Source organism: Symphalangus syndactylus, chromosome 14, assembly GCF_028878055.3.
Source record: "Symphalangus syndactylus isolate Jambi chromosome 14, NHGRI_mSymSyn1-v2.1_pri, whole genome shotgun sequence".
NCBI lineage: Eukaryota > Metazoa > Chordata > Mammalia > Primates > Hylobatidae > Symphalangus > Symphalangus syndactylus.
The window spans coordinates 118,035,075-118,054,346 of record NC_072436.2 but is presented as its reverse complement, the minus strand read 5'-3'; the positions used below and the strand labels follow the sequence as shown (position 1 = coordinate 118,054,346).

The window sequence follows — 19,272 nt, the reverse complement described above, 5'->3', positions numbered from 1 at the left end:
GCTGGGTGAAACCCTGGGGCCTTTCTTATCGCAGGTCGGGGTCTAGGGGACCCACGGGCTGCTGGGTCTCCAATGAACAGACCTCCAACAAACAGCGAGTCCCCCAGGCAGCCTTGTGCAGCCCTGGCTTTGTCCCCACACCAAGCGACCCTGGCAGCTCCCTTTCCCTCTTTGATCCCCAGATGTCCGGCTCTGTCGCTGACATCCGGCCCCCAGTGGCAGCTGGGGTAGCCTCAACCACACTGGAAAAGGAAGCTGCAAGGCCAGGGACTCTGAAGGAGTCCGGTACTGCTGTGGGCCACTGCCTCCTCCTGAACCAGCCTGATGGCTTTTGGGCACCTCTGGGCCTCCTGACTGTGGCCCAAGAGGGAGACAGGGAGGCTGCCCCATGCAGAGGCAAATGCAGAGGCTCAGGCCCAGCCACAGGTCCGGGACCGGCCCTGCGGGTGGGCTGGTGGTGGCTCCTGCCCGCCCTTCTCACCTGAGCAGAAACCCTGGGTGCGGCGGAGGGAGGTGCTGCCCAGGCTGTGGGGTGGCTGCTCCTGGCAGGGAGTTGTGGACCAGGTGCTCCAGACGCAATCCCAGCCCGCCAAGTGCGTCAGCCGCTACCACTGAGCGCCTGGGTGCAGAGGCGGTGCAGGGCGGGGATGCCGGGGTCCCCGCTCACCTCCATGCCTGGCCTGGCAGGCGGCATGAGACTGCCCTGCCCTGCCCAGTCCCACTCCCACAGTGACACCCGCCAGGCAGTCCTGTGGGGGAGGCCCGGGCTGTGCCAGGCGATGCACCGTGTCAGCCCCTGGGGACCTCAGGCACAATGGGCACCTACTCCCTTCCCCCAGAGCAAAGGCTGAGCTCACAGCTGGCAGCTGCCCAGCTCACGCCCCTCCCCGCCCCCCGGGGCCTGTTCTGCAGCGTCTGCACCCCAGGGGTCAGGTTGTGCGCCTGCATCTGAGTCCGCCGTGTTTGCTGGTGCCTGCGTGTGCACAGGTGCATCTTGGGCCTCCTGGTCTGTGTGCCCGGGAGCACGGACACGGACGCACTGTGTGTCCCTCTGGGGGACATCAGGAACCAAATGTGGGGGCCAGGAATGGTGACGGCTGTGGCCATTCCGTGGGTGTCACAGCTCAGAGCTGGGCAGGCGAGAGCACCCATGTGTGCACTGTGGGGCTCCACCAGGCAGGCCAGGGCGGGAGAAGAGACAGGAGGGACTTCCCAGCCCACCTGCCAGGCTTCTCCCCTCACTGGGACAGGGTGCTGGGTGACCCAGGCTGAGCCCTGGCCTGGCCTACCTACGCCAGCTCTCATCTTGGGGGAGACTCAGCCCCTGCTTGGCAGGACCTGCAGCTCAGGTTCAGCTGTGGCACCACCACCCTCTGCACCAGAGCTATGCTCTGGGTCCCAACAAGCCAGCTCCACGGCCGAGCTGAGACTTGACCCCCGATCTGTTCTTCTGGGGGCTCACAGTGGGGGAACTGGCGGGTGACCGACCCCCAGGCCTGCACAGGCCCACGGGAACTTAGGGGCCCCTTTGAGAGCTCCAGGCTGACACCGAGGCATGGGCACCATGAGGGACGGCGCTCAGGAGGCCTGGCTTGTCGATGAGGGTCCGGCTCAGGTCAGGCCTTGAAGGCCCCTTGGCCGGCTGTCAGCTGGGCCAGCCCGGCTGGACACAGCGGCTCCAACAGCTGCAACTGGTCACAGTTGGGGCAGTGAGGTCGGCAGCCCCCAGTCTAGAGGGGTGGGGTCCCGTGGGGCAGGGTGGGAGACTGTCCCAGCCAGAGAGGGGAGGCGTGCCTGGTCCCGACTTGGGCTGATTCAGACAAGGACCAGGAGGAGGCCTGGAGACAAGTCGGTCCTGAGGGAGGGGAGGCCGGGGTCAGGCGCCGGAGGTTGAACACGTCCCGGGGCTGGCCAGGGAGGGGCCTCGAGAGTGATGGGTGTGCTGTCCGTTGGGGTCGCCCGACTGGTGCTACTTGAGGGTTATGTGGTCTCTTCGGATCTGCACCAGCCCCTTCCTTTACGGATGAGGAAACTGAGTCACGGGAGCAGCAGCGGTGAGTCCAGGCCCTGTGGCCTCGCCTCAGGGACTCTGGGGCTGGAACCCGCGTCTCGGCTGAGGGCACGGTGGCAGCCGCCTCTGGTCTAGGGCCTGCTGCTGTCACTGCTGGGGTCCTAACCAGGGTTTCAGGGCTGGTCCTGGAGCTGAACAGTGGCAGGCAGGGGCCAGGCGGGAGACCAAGTACTGGCCCATGAGATGCCCCTTCCACAGAGCTCTGAGACTTGGGAGGCCAGGCCCCTGTGTGGGCCCAGGCCTGGGCTCTACGACGATCCCTGGCTGGACCAGCTGGGTGTTTCCAGGGTTCTGGCTGTGGGGGCTGGGGGTTAGGCCAAAGCTGCAGGGTGCTTGCTGTCTGCAGGAGGGGCCGATAGGAGCCTGGACCACTGCATCTGTCCCGGGTCCTGCTGGGGCCTCAGGGCAGGGAACAGAGCTAGGAAAGGTCTGGGTGGCCCTCGGAAGCCCCACTTCAGAAACATTCACGGTCACCCTTGGAACCAGTCACTGAACATTTATTTGGAGTCCCTGGAGCCCCGCCGTAGCCAGGAGCTCAGGCTGTGGGGGACAGAGGAGGTGGGACCTGGTAGACCCATAGCTCCCAAGCTGGGGTCCCAGAGGCAGAGTGACAATGCACGGCTGTGTGGGAGCCAGGCAGGTGGTGACGTGGCAGAACTGCTAGCAGGGGCCCAGGAGACTGCAGCAGGTTGGTGCTCACAGTGGATCTGAGGGATGGGCGTGCGTGGCAGGGCCTTGGCCATGGTCCCTGACCAACCCCCGTGCACCAAGCACTACACTGAGCTCAGAATCCGGGCGGAGGAGGAGCCACGGGTACAGTGAGGCCAAGGCACACGCAGCTGGGCCTGCAGATTGGAGCCCAGCACGGACCGTTAGGTCTCGGGAGGAGGCAGCTGAGGGTGATATGATCTGCACAGAGCAGTGAGGGGCAGAGGACGCAGGGACTGGATGGGTGTCCCAGGCCAGGTGAGCCCAGAGCAGCCCTTCCCAGCCCCTCTAGAGGGTAGGTTGGGGGCAGTAGCTCACCAGGCCCAGGAGCGGCCCACCCTGGAGGCAAAGCCTATCCCAAAACCCGGCCCTGCCTCTTCCCGGGGTGACCTTGGGTCCATAAAACTGGTGCCCCTGGGGTGAAGTTTGAGAGCCGGAAGCTGTTCCAGGAGGAGGGAAGGGCCTGGGTTTCTCCTGGGGCGTGTGGGTAGGAAGGTCCTCGGGAACCTGCATCAGTCCCGGGGCCGGCCGCAGGGCGATGTCGTCACCTGTGATCACGGCTGCCTGGCGCCCCCTGCTGGCCACACCTCAGCTCGTCCCCGCAGGCCTGGCCAGGGCAGCCCAGTGGGCCAAATGTTGCGTGGCACCTCGAGGCCCCAGAGCCGGTGAGCAAACGCTCGCTGGCCCATCTCCCTAGAGTCCTGCTGTGCAGCTGACACCCCCTTGCCCCAGCCCCACGGCTCTCAGCTGTCCGGTTCCAGCGTCCACTCTGACAGCCACTGCAGGCAGTGACCTCGCTGTGCCTCAGTCTCAGGGGGCTTGGTTGGGGGTGGAGGGGGCCGGCTGGGCCCAGGCAGGAGTGCAGAGGGGCTGCCTGGCCTGGGGCCGCTATCCTCGGGGTCAGGGTCAGGGGTGGCCCGTAAGGCTTGCACAAGCTGGTCCAGCGACTGCAGCAGGGTGTGGGGGCTCCAGCAGGCGTCCAGGGAGGGCAGGAAGGGGTCAGGTGTGCAGACCTCCACACACTCAGCGTCCGTGGGGATGCGCAGGTAGAAAGCGTGCAGCATCATCCTGAACGGCCGGTCCTCCCGGCCCGAGGCCTCTCCGTAGGTCAGGTCGCCCACCACGGGGTGGCCCAGGGCACTGCAGTGCACGCGAAGCTGATGTGTCCGGCCTGTGGGGCAAGGGTGGTGCTGGATCAAGCTAGGGGCGGGGCCACTCCACACCTATCTCCCTGACCAAGACCCACCTCCTGTCATGACCCCACCGCAATCTTAAAGCAGCCCCTTGGAGTGGAACTCTCCCTGTCCCCTGCCATGGATGAGAATGACAGTATTTGAGACAGGAAACTGTGTTCGGATCACCACTGGTGAGGACAGGGCCAGGGTGGCGCTCGGTCCTAGAGAATCTAGGCCAGCCAGACCCCCAAGGACTCAGTCAGGAGCCAGCAGGGACCCTGTGTCAGGTGAGAAGCTGAGAGGCTGCAGGGCGTGGAGTTCAGAACACAGGAGTGCTTGTTGCCAGCTCTGCCTTGATGCTCAGGGTGGCCCAACATAGGCTTCGTGGCCCCGTGCCTCAATTTCTCTTGTCACCACCAGGACACCGCCCACCCCAGACACACCCGTGAGCGGCTTCAGCAGCACTTTGGAGACAGGATCGCCTGCGTACAGCCCGTGTTCCAGAACCACGAGCTCTGTGAGGCTCGGCTTTGGGTTCTCACAACCTGGGGCGAAGAAGGCAGGTGTGAGGTCAGCGGGACTGACCTGGGGCCCAGGCCCACCCCAACCCACGATGCCCAGCCAGTGGGTCCCTGTCTGCTCAGGCCCACCCCGACCCACGATGCCCGCCCAGTGGGTCCCTGCCTGCCGCACCCTGCGAGCCCTCGATGCACATGGTGTGGGCCCGGCCTTCCGTGCTGTTCCTGCCAATGGCATGGCTGATGGTTACCCGGCTCTCCTGGATGTGCCCCCGCAGCTGCAGGAGAAGGGGAATCGCACGCAGTTCACGGGGCAGCCCACCACTGCCAGGGAGCCCACCTAACACCAAGCAGCCACGTAGGGCGTAGTGGGAGGCTCTGAGCCAGGGCCTGCCCAAGTGGGATGGGAGTCCTGAGTCCCCACGCCCCACCCCAGGACTGACCGGGTCTTACCAATGCCAGGTAAGCCTTGGTCACGCGCCGCTCCTTGAAGCACCTGTATGCGCTGCCGGCGGCTGCCTTGTTTAGGGCCACGCACAGTGCCCCGCTGGTGGAGAAATCCAGCTGGTGGCAGAACCTGGGGTGGGGCAGAGTCCAGCGTCTGAGCCACTTTCCTCCACAGACGCCACCGTGGGGCTCCGGCCGCCCCGCCTACCTGAACCCGTAGCAGGTGTCCGGGTCGGCCAGCTCGGGAAAGCGGTGCCGCAGTTGCTTCTGCAGGCTCAGGGTCTCCCGCCAGGCCTTGCTGTCGATGCGAACGTCCCAGTGCTTGTTGACCACCAGGAAGTCGCGGCTCCGGTATACGATGGACAGGTTCTCCACGCTGCCTGGCTCCATGGCCGGCCTGCTGAGCCACGCGTGGGTGCGTGTGCTGTGAGCACGCGGGGAGCGCCCAGCCCAGCATACAGAGGTACCTGCACCGCCCCACCCGGGCTCCGGTGCGAAGCCACCGAGCCAGGTCCGCAGCCCTACTGTGCACCTGCATCCTCAGTCCCCGAGATCAGGCCGGGGCGTCAGCTGGGGGGTCAGGGAGTCAGCCTGCTCCGGGGTGACCTGAGGGGCCCTGCCTGACCCAAGCCTGGAGAAAGAGCCCGTTCCAAGCCTGCCTCACAGATCCTCCCCACAGACCCCCGCCTGCAGGGGATGCACGTGACGACCTCTGCCCGACGGTGGGGGCGGGGAGGGGCTGCAGCACTACCAGGCCCGGCAGCCAGGTCTGCCCGGGGCGCGGGTTAGGGCTGGGGCTTCCTCGTTTCCCGCAGTCCGCGCAGACCCGCGCCCCGCACAGACCCGGTGGTCAGGCCGACCCTGGCTCCGAGCCCCTCCCGCGCCCGCGCCCACGCCCACGCCCACGCCCACGCCAAGACCAACCTACTGCCAGGCCGTGCAGTCCAGGCCCCCGATGCCGTGCCGGGCGCCGGCTCCAGCCCCGCGCCCGCGCGCTGGCGACCCAGAGACCCTGGAAGCTCGGCTCCGGGCGCCTAGCAGCGCTTCCGCCTTGCCCCGCTGCGCGCGCAGCTCCACCCCCGGCCCGACCCCGGCCCGCCCCCGCCGCGGAAGGGCGGCTGCGCCGGCCAATGGCGAGCTCCCTAGGACAGGGGAGGAGCAGGAACTCGCCCCGCCCACCCCTCCCGCAGCCCCGCCTCCGCCACGCCAACCAATGGTGAGCGCCGCCGGGCACGCCGGCTGCTGATTGGCGGCGCCCGGCACGCTCGGGGCGGGCAGTGCGCGTCGGCGGCGGCGGCGCGGGAGGTTCGGAGCTGGAGACCGGGCTCGCGGACGGCATGGAGGACTACGAGCAGGAGCTGTGCGGCGTCGAGGACGATTTCCACAACCAGTTCGCGGCCGAGCTGGAGGTGCTGGCCGAGCTGGAAGGTGGGGCGCGGCCCCCGGCCGTTGGGGAGGGGTGTCCGGATCTGCGAAAGCCGGGACAGTGGCGACCTCGGGGAGGGCGTGCCGGGGGCCGAAGGGGCCTCCACGCCGCCGCTGGAGGGATTAGCTGTCTCGGGGCGGCCGCTGACAATCTCCTCTCCCAGCAGGGGCGTCGACTCCGTCGCCCTCCGGGGTCCCCCTGTCCACCGCGGGCCGACCCCCACAGACGTTCGAGGAGGCCCTCGCCAGAGGGGACGCGGCCTCCCGCCCCGCCCCAGCCGCATCTGTGGGCAGCAGCCAAGGCGGCGCCAGGAAGAGGCAGGTGGACGCCGACCTGCAGCCGGCCGGGTCCCTGTCCCACGGTAGGTCGGCGGCATTGCCCCAGGGCCTCCGGAGTGGGCGCGAGGCTGGGGAGGCCTCTAGTTCCCTGCATGTGTCTCCCCCAGCCCCCAGGATCAAACGGCCTAGGCTGCAGGTGGTCAAGAGGCTGAACTTCAGGTCGGAGGAGATGGAGGAGCCGCCCCCTCCCGACTCCCCGCCGACGGACATCACCCCGCCGCCAAGCCCCGAGGACCTCGCCGAGCTTTGGGACCACGGGTGTGTGGCTTAGACATGGGCGTCCCATCCCGTCTGTCCGGTGGGACTCAGATGGAGCCCATCCCGTGCCCTGGATGAGGCCTGGGGGGTGGGGAGGGTTGCATGGCTGAGGGTGGTCTTGGACACCCATATCCGAGGGTGACCCCACGCTTGAGTTTCTGCCACTCAGTCCTGCTCTCTCCCTAGAACCTCAGACGCTGCTGGCGATGTGGGTCTCACACGGGCCTCACCAGCTGCCCGTAATCCCGTCCTGAGGCGGCCCCCCATCTTGGAGGACTACGTCCACGTGACATCCACGGAGGGCGTCCGGGCCTATCTGGTGCTACGTGCTGACCCTATGGCTACGGGGGTGCAGGTGCGTGGCTGTGGCCTTCCTGCACGGCGGGTGGGCCAGTGCTGCTCGGGAAAGGGTCCCGGGAGCCCTCACCTGTGCCATTTGCTTAAAGCGGGTCCTGTGCACACCCCCAGGGGCTGCGGAGGGGGAGGCTGCGTCATGGGGCATAGACTTAGACGACACAGCCTCCCCACCCCAGGCTGCTGTCCCGCCTGTTTGTATGGCCTGGGGGTGGAGAGGGCCTACTCCCTGCTTTCTCCTCCTGCTTTTGCCCTTTTCTCCTTTCTCCTAAAGCTGCCCCCCACTTCCCCTTTGCAGCTGCCCCATCTGGATGGCTTCCTTCCTTTGGCCCCCACTGCCCAGTCTCCCACCCCTCACCGGCCAGCTTACTGGGGTTGTCCCACCCAGGTCCCTGAGCACTGATGGGGGCTGATCTGAATCCTGTGACCTAGGAGGGGTCCATAGGCAATTGTCCTCCCTTCTCCACAGGGCTCTGTCCTCCACGTGCCATGGCGAGGCAGTGGCCAGCTGGATCTGCTGGGTGTGTCCTTTGCCTCCCTGAAGGAGCAGGTCGACGGCGAGGTTGGGGTTGCAGGTTTGCTGGGGGGTGGTGGATGGGCCGCCTGAGCCCTCCTGATCCCAGCCTGTTGTTTGCACAGCGGCGGAAGCAGCTGCTTCAGGAGGCCCAGAGGCTCTCAGACACCCTGCACAGGTGACTCCGCTGGCCCTTCCGCCCTGGGGACCCTTGTTGGCTCTTGTATCAACTCCTAGCTCCTAGCATGTGGGTTGGCATGGTCCCCGCGAGTTGTTTGTGTCAGGACGTTGTCCTCTCCAGTCTCAGGTCGGGGGAGGAGGAGGCATCCCAGCCCATGGAGGCCCCTCAGGAGAAGCCGACTGATGGCCAAGACGCCTCCACTCACTGCCTCTGGGTGGATGAGTTTGCACCCCGGCACTACACGGAGCTGCTCAGTGATGACGTGAGGCCTCGCTCTCGCTCAAGTGGGGTTGGCTTCCTCTGTTCCCAAGAGGGAAGAATCTGGGCCCAGTGATTTTTGCACAGCCAATCCACTGGGCCTTGGGGATGGAGTGGGGCTCTCGTTTGCCCTTTTGAGTTGTAGGTGGGGAACTGAGCACAGGGCTGTGTGCTACTGGTCCTCTGTGATCTGTGGGGCAGGCCAAGGGTCCAGGGTGTCACCTGATCCAAGTCTGTTCCCTTTCCTACCTTCACAGCAGCTGACACTGGGGTGCCCCTGGGGAGGGCAGGGGCCTCCCCGATGGGTTGTGGCCAGAGCTGTGGGGACGGAGCCCCTGGCGTGAGCCTCGCGGTCACTCAACGGCAGGAAGACGGGGGTGGCCATTCCTCCTGTGGCTCGGCATCCCATGGGGCACGGGGCTCACGGTGGCAGGCTGACTGTCCGTGCCTGAAGGCGGTGCCCTCAGGCTGTGCCTCCTTTCCTGTCCTTCCCACAGTTCACCAACCGCTGCCTGCTGAAGTGGCTGAAGTTGTGGGACCTGGTGGTGTTTGGCCACGAGAGGCCTGCCCGGAAGCCCAGGCCCAGTGTTGAGCCGGCCCGGGTCTGCAAGGAGGCCACAGCTCCAGGCAAGTGGAAGAGCCACGAGCAGGTGCTGGAGGAGATGCTGGAGGCTGGGCTGGACCCCAGCCAGCGACCGAGGCAGAAGGTGAGCCCCGTTGGCTGTGCCGCCGGCAACAAGCCTGAGGCTTTGCACTCGGCAGCCGGCACCCTCGCAGCCTGTTGACTTTCTCCAGGAGCCGTGGGTGTGATGACATGTGGGTCTCGGCGTGAAGCGCCATCAGCACGAGTTAGAACTGGGTCTGTCCCAGTAACAACTCGGGGGAAGTCATCGTCCCTGAAGGGCTCTGCGGCTGGCCAGGATGTTCTGGGTGGACAGTGGGTGGTTTCTGGGGGCCAGTCACACGGGTACCAGCTGTGTTTTGTCTGCACGAATCTTGCTTTGTACAGGGTTTTTTTCCATTGCCATCTTGGTGCACGAATGTGCTGGATTTTGTTCTTATTTGGTGGCTGGAGTGGGGTGGGGGAACACTCAGCCTGTGGGACACACGTGGCAGTCCCTGGCTGCTGGGCCGGGAGCGTCCTGTAGGTGCAGTGCACACCATGCCTCCATCTACCTGGGCTGCAGGTGGCACTGCTGTGTGGGCCCCCAGGGCTGGGGAAGACCACCCTGGCACACGTAATTGCACGTCACGCGGGGTACTCTGTGGTGGAGATGAACGCCAGGTGAGTGACGCGAGGCTTGTTTCTGGCTTGCCTTCTGTCCCGATGTGTTGGTTTGAGTTTTGGCTGTGGACGTGAAATCGGGTGTGGATGTTCCCGTCCTGAGGGTGGTGGGGGCCTGGGCGTGTGGGCCGGGGAAACGTGTCCTTCCTCAGCGTTCACGGGATCGGCAGCGGCCGCGTCATGTGGCGGTCTCCACGCAAACGCGGCAGCCCCGGCCTTGGGAGGATGCCCTGCCGGGGACGCCCACCGCCCTGACGACCCCTGACCTCCCCGTTGCAGTGACGACCGCAGCCCGGAGGTGTTCCGCACGCGCATCGAGGCGGCCACCCAGATGCAGGCGGTGCTGGGTGCTGGCGGGAAGCCCAACTGCCTGGTCATCGACGAGATCGACGGGGCCCCTGTGGTGGGCTCCTTGACGCCCGGGCAGGTGGGTGGGTGGGCAGGCAGGCGGGCAGCAGGGCCTGGACTCACCGTGTCCTCTGCACCTCCCCCAAGGCCGCCATCAACGTCCTCCTGAGCATCCTGAACCGCAAGGGGCCACAGGAGGTGGAGCCACAGGGCCCGGCCGTGCCTTCGGGTGGCGGCCGACGGCGCCGGGCAGAGGGGGGGCTCCTCATGAGGCCCATCATCTGCATTTGCAACGACCAGTGAGTGCACGGGCGGGCGCCACGGTCAGGAGAGGCCCCGGGGCCTGGAGGGAGGGTCCCGGCCCGTCCCTGTGTGCTGGGCTGTGGTGCCAGCCCTGGGGTCCCTGGCCCTGCCGCCTCTCCTCAGGTTCGCGCCGTCCCTGCGGCAGCTGAAGCAGCAGGCTTTCCTGCTCCACTTCCCGCCAACTCTGCCCTCGAGGCTGGTGCAGCGGCTCCAGGAGGTCGGTGGAGCCCGGGGCGCTGTGTGGCTGATGGCAGGGTTGGGGGCGTGGCCTCGTTCTGGCCCCTGTTTCCGTGCCCCTCCCCGTGGAACCCTGGTAACCCCCGAAAGGATGGGGCATACCATCGGGCCCTCCAGCAGCCCTCCTCTCCCAGGTCTCCCTGCGGCAGGGCATGAGGGCCGACCCGGGGGTGCTGGCCGCCCTCTGTGAGAAAACCAACAATGACATCCGGGCCTGTCTCAACACCCTGCAGGTGGGCGGCCGGCAGGCACCGGGTGGGGTGGGGTCAGGAGTTGGCCGCCTCTCATGCCCCCGGCCCTGTGTCTAGTTCCTGTACAGCCGGGGCCAGCGGGAGCTGAGCGTGGGGGACGTGCAGGCCACACGCGTGGGCCTCAAGGACCAGCGCAGAGGGCTTTTCTCGGTGTGGCAGGAGGTCTTCCAGCTGCCTCGAGCCCAGAGGTAGGCGGTGGCCACAGCCTTGGCCCAGATTCTCACGGTGCCCGGACCTCAGGACGCCGGCCCTGCGTGCAGGCCAGCACGACCCTCGAGGCGGGGACTCAATGTCCTGAGCCCGCGGCTGCCTGGTCCGGCCTCCAGGGCCCTCCTCAGCCTTTTCCTGGCTTGTTCTCACCCCTACAGCCTTGGCGGGTCAGCCAGAGAAGCCTCCAGGGCCCCCCTGTGGGAAGGACACCCCCAATGTGGTGCGGCCTCCAGGGTGTCCCTCTCCACGGCGCCCCTTGACTCAGGCCCTGCCCCAGCTGCACCCTCATTTTTGTCACATTTGGCCTGGGCTGTGGTTTCTGAGGTCCTGCCTGCCCACACCGCTTGGCCTCCTGTGGGCAGGAGCAGCCAGCATGTCTCTGCCCTGACCTGACATGGGACCCCAGGGGATGGCCGCCTGGTCGTGCCGCAGGACATGGGAGATGCTGGCCTGGGCCCGTGGGATGTGCTGCTCCTGGCCTGGACCCTGGGGGGTGACTTTCCCTGGGATCCCCCAGCCCCAGAGGGTCAGGGCAGGGCTCCTCCTCGGCTTAGGGGAATGTTTCAGGGGGTTGAGGTCCGGGCGTGTCTTTGGCTGTCTCCACCTGAGCGAGGGAGCAGGGGCCCTGCTGAGAAGAATGAAGTGGGTGGCAGCTCTGATGGGGCCTCCGAGTATCCCTGGGAGACGGTGGGGCTGCCTGTGCTTTTAACACGGGTCCGTCTAGCTTCAGCACTCCACCTGCAGGCGCCGTGTGGGCCAGGACCCCGCCCCGCCTGCTGACACACTCCTGCTGGGTGACGGGGACGTGGGCTCCCTGACCTCTGCCTCACAGCGATTCTACCGTGTCTTGCATGCCACTGCCTCTGCGGGCGAGCACGAGAAGGTGGTCCAGGTACTTGTATTCCACCAAAATCCCTGCCTGGGAGCTGCTTGGCTGGGACCTGGGCTGTGCCCCTGCCCCTGCCAGCCCTCCCATGTGAACGGGGGTGCGGAGAGAGGCAGGTTCGGGAGATGGGGTGCCAAGAAGTCTCTGAGGTGGGAAGCAGGAGCCAGGAGTGTGGGAGGGGCTGCAGGGCCTGGGCCGGCAGGCAAGGAGGGAGGGGCGGTCGTCTGACGGGGGAGGTCGCTCTGGTGGCTGCTTGGGACTCTCAGCGGGTTGGGGTGGAGCCCCTGCCCGACAGCCTGGCCTGGGGCTGTGAGGGGCTGGATTCTGGACTTCAGATGCAAGTGGGGTGGAGAGCAGGGCGGTGAGGGCTTCCTGCCGTCCTGCCCCCGGAACTCCCTGCCTAAGCTGCCTACTGATTCTAAGCGGCTTTGGATTAGCAGCTGGGGATCCACAACCAATCCCCAAATCCCAAAACCCGCGATGTGGAGGGGCAGCGTGTAGCAGCGGCGGGGTTAGACTCCCCCGTGGAACAGGGGTGGGGAGCCCACGGCCTGGACTCTGGTGGGCGGAACTTCCTCAGGCAGTCTAAGGAGGGGCTGAGTGAGGCTGGACCCCTTTGGTTCCTGGAGGCCGCCTGGTGGGCGGTTCACCCCCTTGTCTCAGTCTCTGTCAAGCTGTCGTGAGGATGCTCAGGGTGCACCCTCCCTCAACCCCCTGGGCCCCGTGACCCCTTGCTGGTGTGTGCTGCTGCCCCAGATGCCCAGCGTTGTGGGGAGCCTTGTGGAGGGTCTGCGAAGCGTTGTGGGGCAGGCGGCAGGCAGGAGTGGAGGGTCCGCGGTGGTGCACCTTCCCTGGGGTGGGCAGGAGCTCAGGGGTTGCCGGCCGCCTGCAGGGCCTGTTTGACAACTTCCTGCGCCTGCGGCTGCGAGACTCCAGCCTGGGCGCTGTGTGTGCGGCCCTCGACTGGCTCGCCTTCGATGACCTGCTGGCGGGGGCTGCTCACCACAGCCAGAGCTTCCAGCTGCTACGCTACCCACCCTTCCTGCCCGTGGCCTTCCATGTGCTGTTTGCTTCCAGCCACACACCCAGGATCACCTTCCCCAGCAGCCAGCAGGAGGTGTGCTTGCCGCTCGCCACTCCTGCCTGCCCCCTCCCCTGTGCCCCCCCGCCGTGCTGCCCATGTGGCTGCCCCTGGCCCCACCCACCGTTCCCCATCCACCGTCCTGCCCCCTCCCCTGTGCCCTTCCCCTGCGCTGCCCATGTGGCTGCCCCTGGCCCCGTGCCCCCCCCCCCCGCGCTGCCTGTGTGGCTGCCCCCGGCCCCACCCACCGTTCCCCACCCACCATTCCCCCTCCTCTCCTGGGAGGCCCCAGTCACCAGGCCTTGGCTCACCCCCTGCCCCAGGCCCAGAACCGGATGAGCCAGATGAGGAACCTGATCCAGACGCTGGTGTCTGGCATCACGCCAGCCACGCGCAGCCGGGCCACGCCCCAGGCCCTGCTCCTGGATGCTCTCTGCCTGCTCCTGGACATTCTTGCACCCAAGCTCCGCCCCGTGAGTGCTGTCCCCCAGTGGGGGACTCCCCGCCTGCTGCCCTCCCGTCCCAGGTGAGCACACATCTGTACAGCCTGCTCAGCCCCCTGCCTGCTGCCCTCCGTCCCCCAGGTGAGCACGCAGCTGTACAGCACCCGTGAGAAGCAACAGCTGGCCAGCCTGGTGGGCACGATGCTCGCTTACAGCCTGACCTACCGCCAGGAGCGCACACCCGATGGCCAGTACATCTACAGGCTGGAGCCGTGAGTCCCCCGGTGCCTGGGGTGGAGGCCTGGCCATGCTGCACGTTCCAGGGCCCGCGTGGGGCCAGGAGTCTGAAAGCACAGTGGTGGCGTCGGGGGTGGCGGGTCCCAGCGTGTCTTCCGCTCAGATGTAACCGTGAAGGGGGGTCACCTCCAGCCACCTGAGATTGGCTGTGGGACCTGAGCTTTGCTGCAGAGCTGCTGCCAGCCTCAGCACCCCCACATGGAACTGGAGCTGGGGGCCACCAGAGTGACTGCACTTTCCAAGGCTCCGTTTCCCGCTGTGGGATGGCCATGGGGGTGGCGGGGGTGAGGCACGGGGCAGTGGCCCCGGGGTCCTGCTGCCCCAGCGACGGCACCAACGTGCAGGACGCTGAGTCACTCTCCGTGGCAGCCATCGGCAGGTTTCATCATCTCACGTACGCTTGCAGTTGGGGAAACTGAGGCTCGGGGCAGTTGAACCCGGCTGCCGCAGGGTTGGGGTGCGGTGGCACCAGGACTCAACCCGACACTCCCGCTGTGGCGTTGCGGCTTTTGGGGTTTGCGGTTGGAGTGTCCGGCGGGTCTCTGGCCCTGGGCCTGGCCCCACTGACCTGCCCTGGTGCCCCCCACGCTGAGCAGGAACGTGGAGGAACTCTGCCGCTTCCCTGAGCTGCCTGCCCGCAAGCCCCTCACCTACCAGACGAAGCAGCTCATTGCCCGCGAGATCGAGGTGGAGAAGATGCGGCGGGCGGAGGCTTCTGCCCGGGCAGAGAACAGCCCCCAGGTGAGCCCACCCAGGCTTTGGTGCAGGTTGGGGCCTGGGTGTGCACCCTCCCCACTGTAGCCCTGTGTGGCCAGATCTCACGATGCCTGCTCCCTGCAGGTGGACGGGAGCCCCCCAGGGCTCGAGGGTCTGCCGGGGGGCAGTGGGGAGAAAGGGGTGCGCCGATCTGCCCCACGCAACCATGAGCAGCGGCTGGAGCACATCATGAGGCGAGCGGCCCGGGAGGAACAGGTGTGGAATGGGCAGCCGTGGGGGTGGGACCAGGGTACGTACCTTCCGGGGTGTGGCTAGGGCAGTCATGAGGCAGGACCAGGGTCTCTTCAGGGGTGGGGCCAAGGCACCCATGGGGCGGGGCCACGGTACCTTTGGGGGTGTGGCTAGGGCCATCATGAGGCAGGGCCAGGATACCTTCAGGGGCCGGGCCAGGATACCTCTGGGGGTGGGGCTGGGGCAGTCATGCGGTAGGGCCAAGGTATCTTCAGGGGCGGGGCCAAGGCACCCGTGGGGCGGGGCCAGGGTACCTTTGGGGGTGGGGCTGAGCCGCAGGAGGAGTCTGGCTGAGGGTGGGGCTGGCTCAGTGCCCTAAGGGGGGGCTCTGAAGGACCAGCTCCCTATGTTCAGCATGACCAGGGTTCTACCCAGGCCTCAGTTTCCCGTCTGGGCAGAAGAGTGGCTGTATTGGCTCTTCTTGATTGGCACCTGGTGGGGAGCAGATGGTAGTGAGGGGTGAGGAGCAGCTGGCCTGGGCCGGTTTTGGAAAGGTGTCTCAGAGGTGCTCCGGCTCCTCCTCCCCGGAAAGGCTCTTGGTCTTCCTGTCTTGGGTAGGGGCTGGATGGGGCATCTGTCCTACGGGACTGACTAGTCCCTCCTCCCCGTCAGCCTGAGAAGGACTTCTTTGGACGTGTGGTCGTCAGGAGCACGGCAGTCCTGAGTGCAGGTGTGTGTGTGGGGGGTTGTGGGGTTGTGGGGGGCCTGGGGTGCTGGGGTCCAGCTGAGGAGCAACCCTGTGGCCCTGCAGAGGACACGGCCCCGGAGCAGGACTCAGTGGAGCGGCGCATGGGCACGGCTGTGGGCAGGAGCGAGGTCTGGTTTCGCTTCAACGAGGGTGTCTCCAATGCTGTGCGGCGCAGCCTTTACATCAGGGACTTGCTCTAGTTCTCTCTGACCCGTGGACACGCCCCCGCATTGCTTCCCACAGAGTGCAGAGGGACGGAAACCTGGAGATGTCTTTATAAAGTCACACCTTTACAGACTGTTATCACGCGAGTGGAGTGGGGTTCACAGGATGGTGCAAGTGGGGCCGGGAGTGGGGCTCACAGGATAGAGTGAGTGGGGCCGGGCGTGGTCTCACAAGATGGTGTGAGTGGGGCTGGGTGTGGGTTCACAGGATGGAGTGAGTGGGGCTGGGAGTGGGGCTCACAGGATGGTGTGAGTGGGGCTGGGTGCAGGCTTACAGGATGGAGTGAGTGGGGCCAGGAGTGGGGCTCACAGGATGGTGGGAGTGGGGCCAGGTGTGGTCTCACAGGATGGAGCTAGTAGGGCCGGGCGCAGGCTCACAGGATGGAGTGAGTGGGGCCGGGCGTGGTCTGACAGGATGGTGTGAGTGGGGCTGGGAGTGGGGCTCATGGGATGGTGTGAGTGGGGCCAGGCACGGTCTCACAGGATGGTGTGAGAGGGGCTGGGTGCGGGGCTCACAGGATGGTGCATTTGCCCTTTTCCACCCATGGGTTGTTCTTCATCAGGTCGGGGTTCAGGAAGGGGTCCTTGGGAATCCCATCCTCGATCCACTTCAGCAGCCTGCGGGTGGGCGGGTGGTGGGTGAGTGGTGGCACCTGGCCCCCGAGGGCCTCCTGCTGCACCTGCCTGTCGGCAGCGGTGGTCGTGGCTATGAAAATGAGCGGCCAGTGCAGGGCAGACAAATGAGAGGCAAATCAGGCGGGTGGGGCACTCACTCGGGGATGGTCCTGGACGCCATCTCCCGCTGGAAGGCCAGCTGGTACTTGAGGCTCTCCACCTCTTTCTTCATCTGTGGCACGTCCCACTCCTCCATGGGATCAGGGGCTTCCGAAGCAGCCAGCCTGGGGCTGGAGGGCACAGGAGGAAGCCACAGGGCCGAGGCCGCCAGCCTGTAGTCCCCACCCCCACTGCTCCCTCCCCGCAGGCCTGAGCTGAGCCCCCCAGGATGAAGTGGGGAGAGTCACCACCACTGCCTGGGCCAGTCCCCTAGGCATTGCTAGGGTGCAGGGCACAGGGCGAGTTCCCACGAGGCCCCAGCTCCCGCCTCCCCCAGTGGGACTAATTAACTGCAAGAAACTTACATCCTTAGCTACTCCCCCATACCCCCCCCCACACCTTACGAAGGTCCCTTGCAGGCAGCAGAAAGGGTGCTCAGCACAGCAGGACCCCAGCTCCCACCCTCCTACTGAGGTCCACGCAGGCTGACCCAGACCGTGGTGTGAGGCGTGGGGCGAGGTCCTCACGAGGTGGCCCCTGCCCTGCCCCGCTGTGTGCCCCTGCCCTGCCCCGCTGTGTGCCCCTCTGCTTTGCGTGGGCAGAGCCCAGTCCAGAGCCAGGATTCCCGGACAGGAATGTGCTGCTGCAGTTTGCATCTCTGGCAGGTGGGGTGTGTGCTCAGGATCTTAGGGGCTCAGGCTACACGACCCAAGTCTGGGACATGGGCTGTGGGTGGCCCCTGGGTCCCCAGTGTGTCTGGCAACCACACACACGTTACCTGCGTGCTTTCTGCTTGTGGCCAGCCTGGGAAAGCCACAGGTTGACACCTCTCAGAACTGCCACAAGTTCGAGGGTTGCCCCCTGCCTTTCCCACCCCCTACCCACTCCAGGGGCCCAGGGAGTCCCTCACTCCGTCCCAACCGTGGCCCCCATCCCCAAGGTTGGGAGACAGGGCTGAGCCTTGGGAGGGTGGGTGTGGGGTTGGCGTCAAGTTTGGGGGAGCCTGCCTCTGGCTGTGAAGGGGCCTCCTGGCCCAACAGTCTCCCCATCCCTTTGGTCGTGCAGCTGTGCCGGCCACTTAGGGAGGGGCCCAGGGCCTGAGGCTGGTGGGGTCCCGGTTGGTGAATTGGGCAGACTCCCAGCAGCCAGCAGAGGGTCTGCCCGTAGCGGGCTGGGAGCCCGGGAGCGAGCGGGGGCAGATTTCTGGGGGAGTGATCAGGGTCAGGCAGAGGATTCCGTCCCGGAGACCCTGGAGTTCCAGCACCCCCACCCGCCCCCGTCCCCGGTGCAGGCCTTTCCTTGGAGACCCTACTCAGCCTCGCGGGCTCGGGACCAGCTGCGCGCGGGTCCTCCCAGGCCCGGGGTGTTGGCGCCCCGCCCGCAGCCCAGTCCTCGCTGCCCGGCCCTACCTTCGCGCAGCTGCCGCCAAGCCTGGCCACCCGCCCGGTGCACCCCGTGGACGCCCCCAGCCACGGGACTTGGTGGGCACTGCAGGCGGTGCACGGTGCTCAGATGGACACGGCTCCCCCGCACCGCGCGAGCCGCCTCCCTGCCTGCAGCACCGGCTTGGGTTGGGTTTTGCTGCCCGCGGGGCAGCTGCCCTCGCCCCGGAGTTAGGGTGAGCCCAGGGGACTGACCTGGGCCAGCCGAGAGCCGCGGGGCCTCAGGGCCCTCCTTAGCCCCAGGGGCCTGTTCATCCGACCTACCTTGAAAAGGTGACAGCGGAGGGACAATGATGACAACGGCCAGGCGAACGCGAGTGACAGCGAGGGCCAAGTGATGTTCGGGAGTCCGCTAGGCAGAGCCCTGGCTGTGCCCCGCCCCTCCCGCCACCTGGGCCCTGGCACCGCCCCCACCCCCTCCTCAGGGCTGGGCTGACCCCAGAGATAGCCTGTGCTGCCACCTCCCCAGGGCTCGCCCAGCAGGTGGACACGCAGCCAGGGGCCAGTGTGGGGCTGGTCCATTTTCCCTGAGGGGTCAGCTTGGGCCCTGGTGGAGAGGTCTCCTTCCACTTGGGGTGGGTTCCCCCTCCAGTGTCCTGGGCCAGCTGGGAGGAGTGGGGATGGGGCTGGGACCCCTTGCCCTCTGGAGCCTCTGTAGCCTGCAGGGTTCAGGCGACCTTCAGCTGTGCCCCCCTTACGGGGGCATCCTGTGCGGGCCATGTGGCTCACCCTGGGATGTGAGCCTCTTGCTGCTAGGGGCCCTGGGGCTCCATGGAGCTCCTTGCTCCGGCCCGATCCCCCGTTCCCAAACCAGTAGCCGGCCCAGGGGGCAGCTCCTGAGGCAGGAGGGTGCCGTGCTTTTCAGTCTGATCTGAGCTGAGAGTGGCGGCCTGAGGCGTCCCCAACACCGGCCCACTGTGGGTGCTCTGGGGCACGCTGCCTCGGGAGAGGTGACCCCAGCTGCAGCACTCGGGCTGGGGTTGTGTGACCTCGAGGCTCTGGGGAGGAGGCTTCCCTTTGGGGCTCCGCACCTGTCAGCCTGCAGAGCTGAGACTGGTTCTTTTTCCTTCGTCATGTTTCCCCGTGTCTCCTCCCACCCTGCCCTGGGTGCACCCCTTGGGCTCCTGTGGGAGCTGTGCCCCGTGTGCCAGCAGGTGACGTATGCACCAGGCTGCATCCTAGGTGGGGGCCCCCAGGCAGCAACAGCAGCCTCTGGGGACACAGGGCCAAGCTCCCCAAACTCAGTCCCTGCAGAAGCTGGGCAACCCACGGGGAAGCCTGTGCCAGGCCCTTGGCGGGTGCTGCCAGAGCCAGGAGGCTGTGAGCAGGTCACTCTGCCTTCCCCAGTGTCACAGGGAACCACCCGGCCTGCTTGGGGTGGCCCAGAGCCCTGCAGGGGTTGTCGGGGAGAGGTGGGCCCTGTCCCTCTCGGGCGCCCAGGCCCCTGAAGTCACTCAGCAGGACTTCCTGCCACTGTGACTCCGTGAATCGGGGCCACCTGCACCTCCCGCTCTGATGTGGGTTGGCTGGATCAGAGGCGCCTCTGG

At 66.7% G+C, this 19,272-nt stretch overlaps 3 protein-coding genes across 10 annotated transcripts; 1 reads left to right on the top strand and 2 right to left on the bottom strand.

Moving 5' to 3' along the window:
- Positions 1-2,552: 2,552 nt before the first annotated feature.
- Positions 2,553-6,013, bottom strand: RPUSD1 (RNA pseudouridine synthase domain containing 1). Of its 6 annotated transcripts, none has more exons than XM_063616970.1 (6): positions 5,844-6,013; positions 5,128-5,319; positions 4,926-5,049; positions 4,639-4,750; positions 4,398-4,499; positions 2,553-3,950 (listed from the first exon to the last, which is right to left on the bottom strand). In XM_063616970.1, exons 2-6 carry the CDS (start codon positions 5,307-5,309, stop codon positions 3,523-3,525), a joined length of 948 nt encoding a protein of 315 aa, XP_063473040.1. In that variant the 5' UTR covers positions 5,310-5,319; positions 5,844-6,013; the 3' UTR covers positions 2,553-3,522. The 6 variants fall into 6 exon arrangements, with proteins under 6 accessions (XP_063473040.1, XP_055098476.1, XP_055098478.1 ...); XM_055242501.2 differs by having other exon boundaries at positions 5,128-5,316; XM_055242503.2 differs by having other exon boundaries at positions 4,648-4,750; positions 5,176-5,316; positions 5,844-6,012.
- A 172-nt stretch (positions 6,014-6,185) lies between these two features.
- On the top strand, positions 6,186-15,588 carry CHTF18 (chromosome transmission fidelity factor 18). 3 transcript variants are annotated; one of them, XM_055242276.2, is made up of 22 exons: positions 6,186-6,347; positions 6,512-6,706; positions 6,791-6,941; positions 7,128-7,296; positions 7,765-7,857; positions 7,935-7,987; positions 8,111-8,252; positions 8,746-8,955; positions 9,436-9,533; positions 9,813-9,936; positions 10,029-10,180; positions 10,308-10,401; positions 10,556-10,654; positions 10,730-10,860; positions 11,627-11,774; positions 12,661-12,885; positions 13,173-13,322; positions 13,434-13,564; positions 14,186-14,330; positions 14,430-14,561; positions 15,210-15,269; positions 15,351-15,588. In XM_055242276.2, exons 1-22 carry the CDS (start codon positions 6,257-6,259, stop codon positions 15,483-15,485), a joined length of 2,928 nt encoding a protein of 975 aa, XP_055098251.1. In that variant the 5' UTR covers positions 6,186-6,256; the 3' UTR covers positions 15,486-15,588. The 3 variants fall into 3 exon arrangements, with proteins under 3 accessions (XP_055098251.1, XP_063473038.1, XP_063473037.1); XM_063616967.1 differs by having other exon boundaries at positions 6,188-6,347; positions 7,765-7,845; positions 15,210-15,267; positions 15,349-15,588; XM_063616968.1 differs by lacking the exon at positions 12,661-12,885 and having other exon boundaries at positions 15,210-15,267; positions 15,349-15,588.
- Positions 15,539-18,081, bottom strand: GNG13 (G protein subunit gamma 13). The gene is made up of 3 exons (XM_055242277.2): positions 17,990-18,081; positions 16,283-16,414; positions 15,539-16,127 (listed from the first exon to the last, which is right to left on the bottom strand). The coding sequence occupies exons 2-3, from the start codon at positions 16,378-16,380 to the stop codon at positions 16,022-16,024; spliced, it is 204 nt and encodes a 67-aa protein (XP_055098252.1). The 5' UTR covers positions 16,381-16,414; positions 17,990-18,081; the 3' UTR covers positions 15,539-16,021.
- Positions 18,082-19,272: the final 1,191 nt, after the last annotated feature.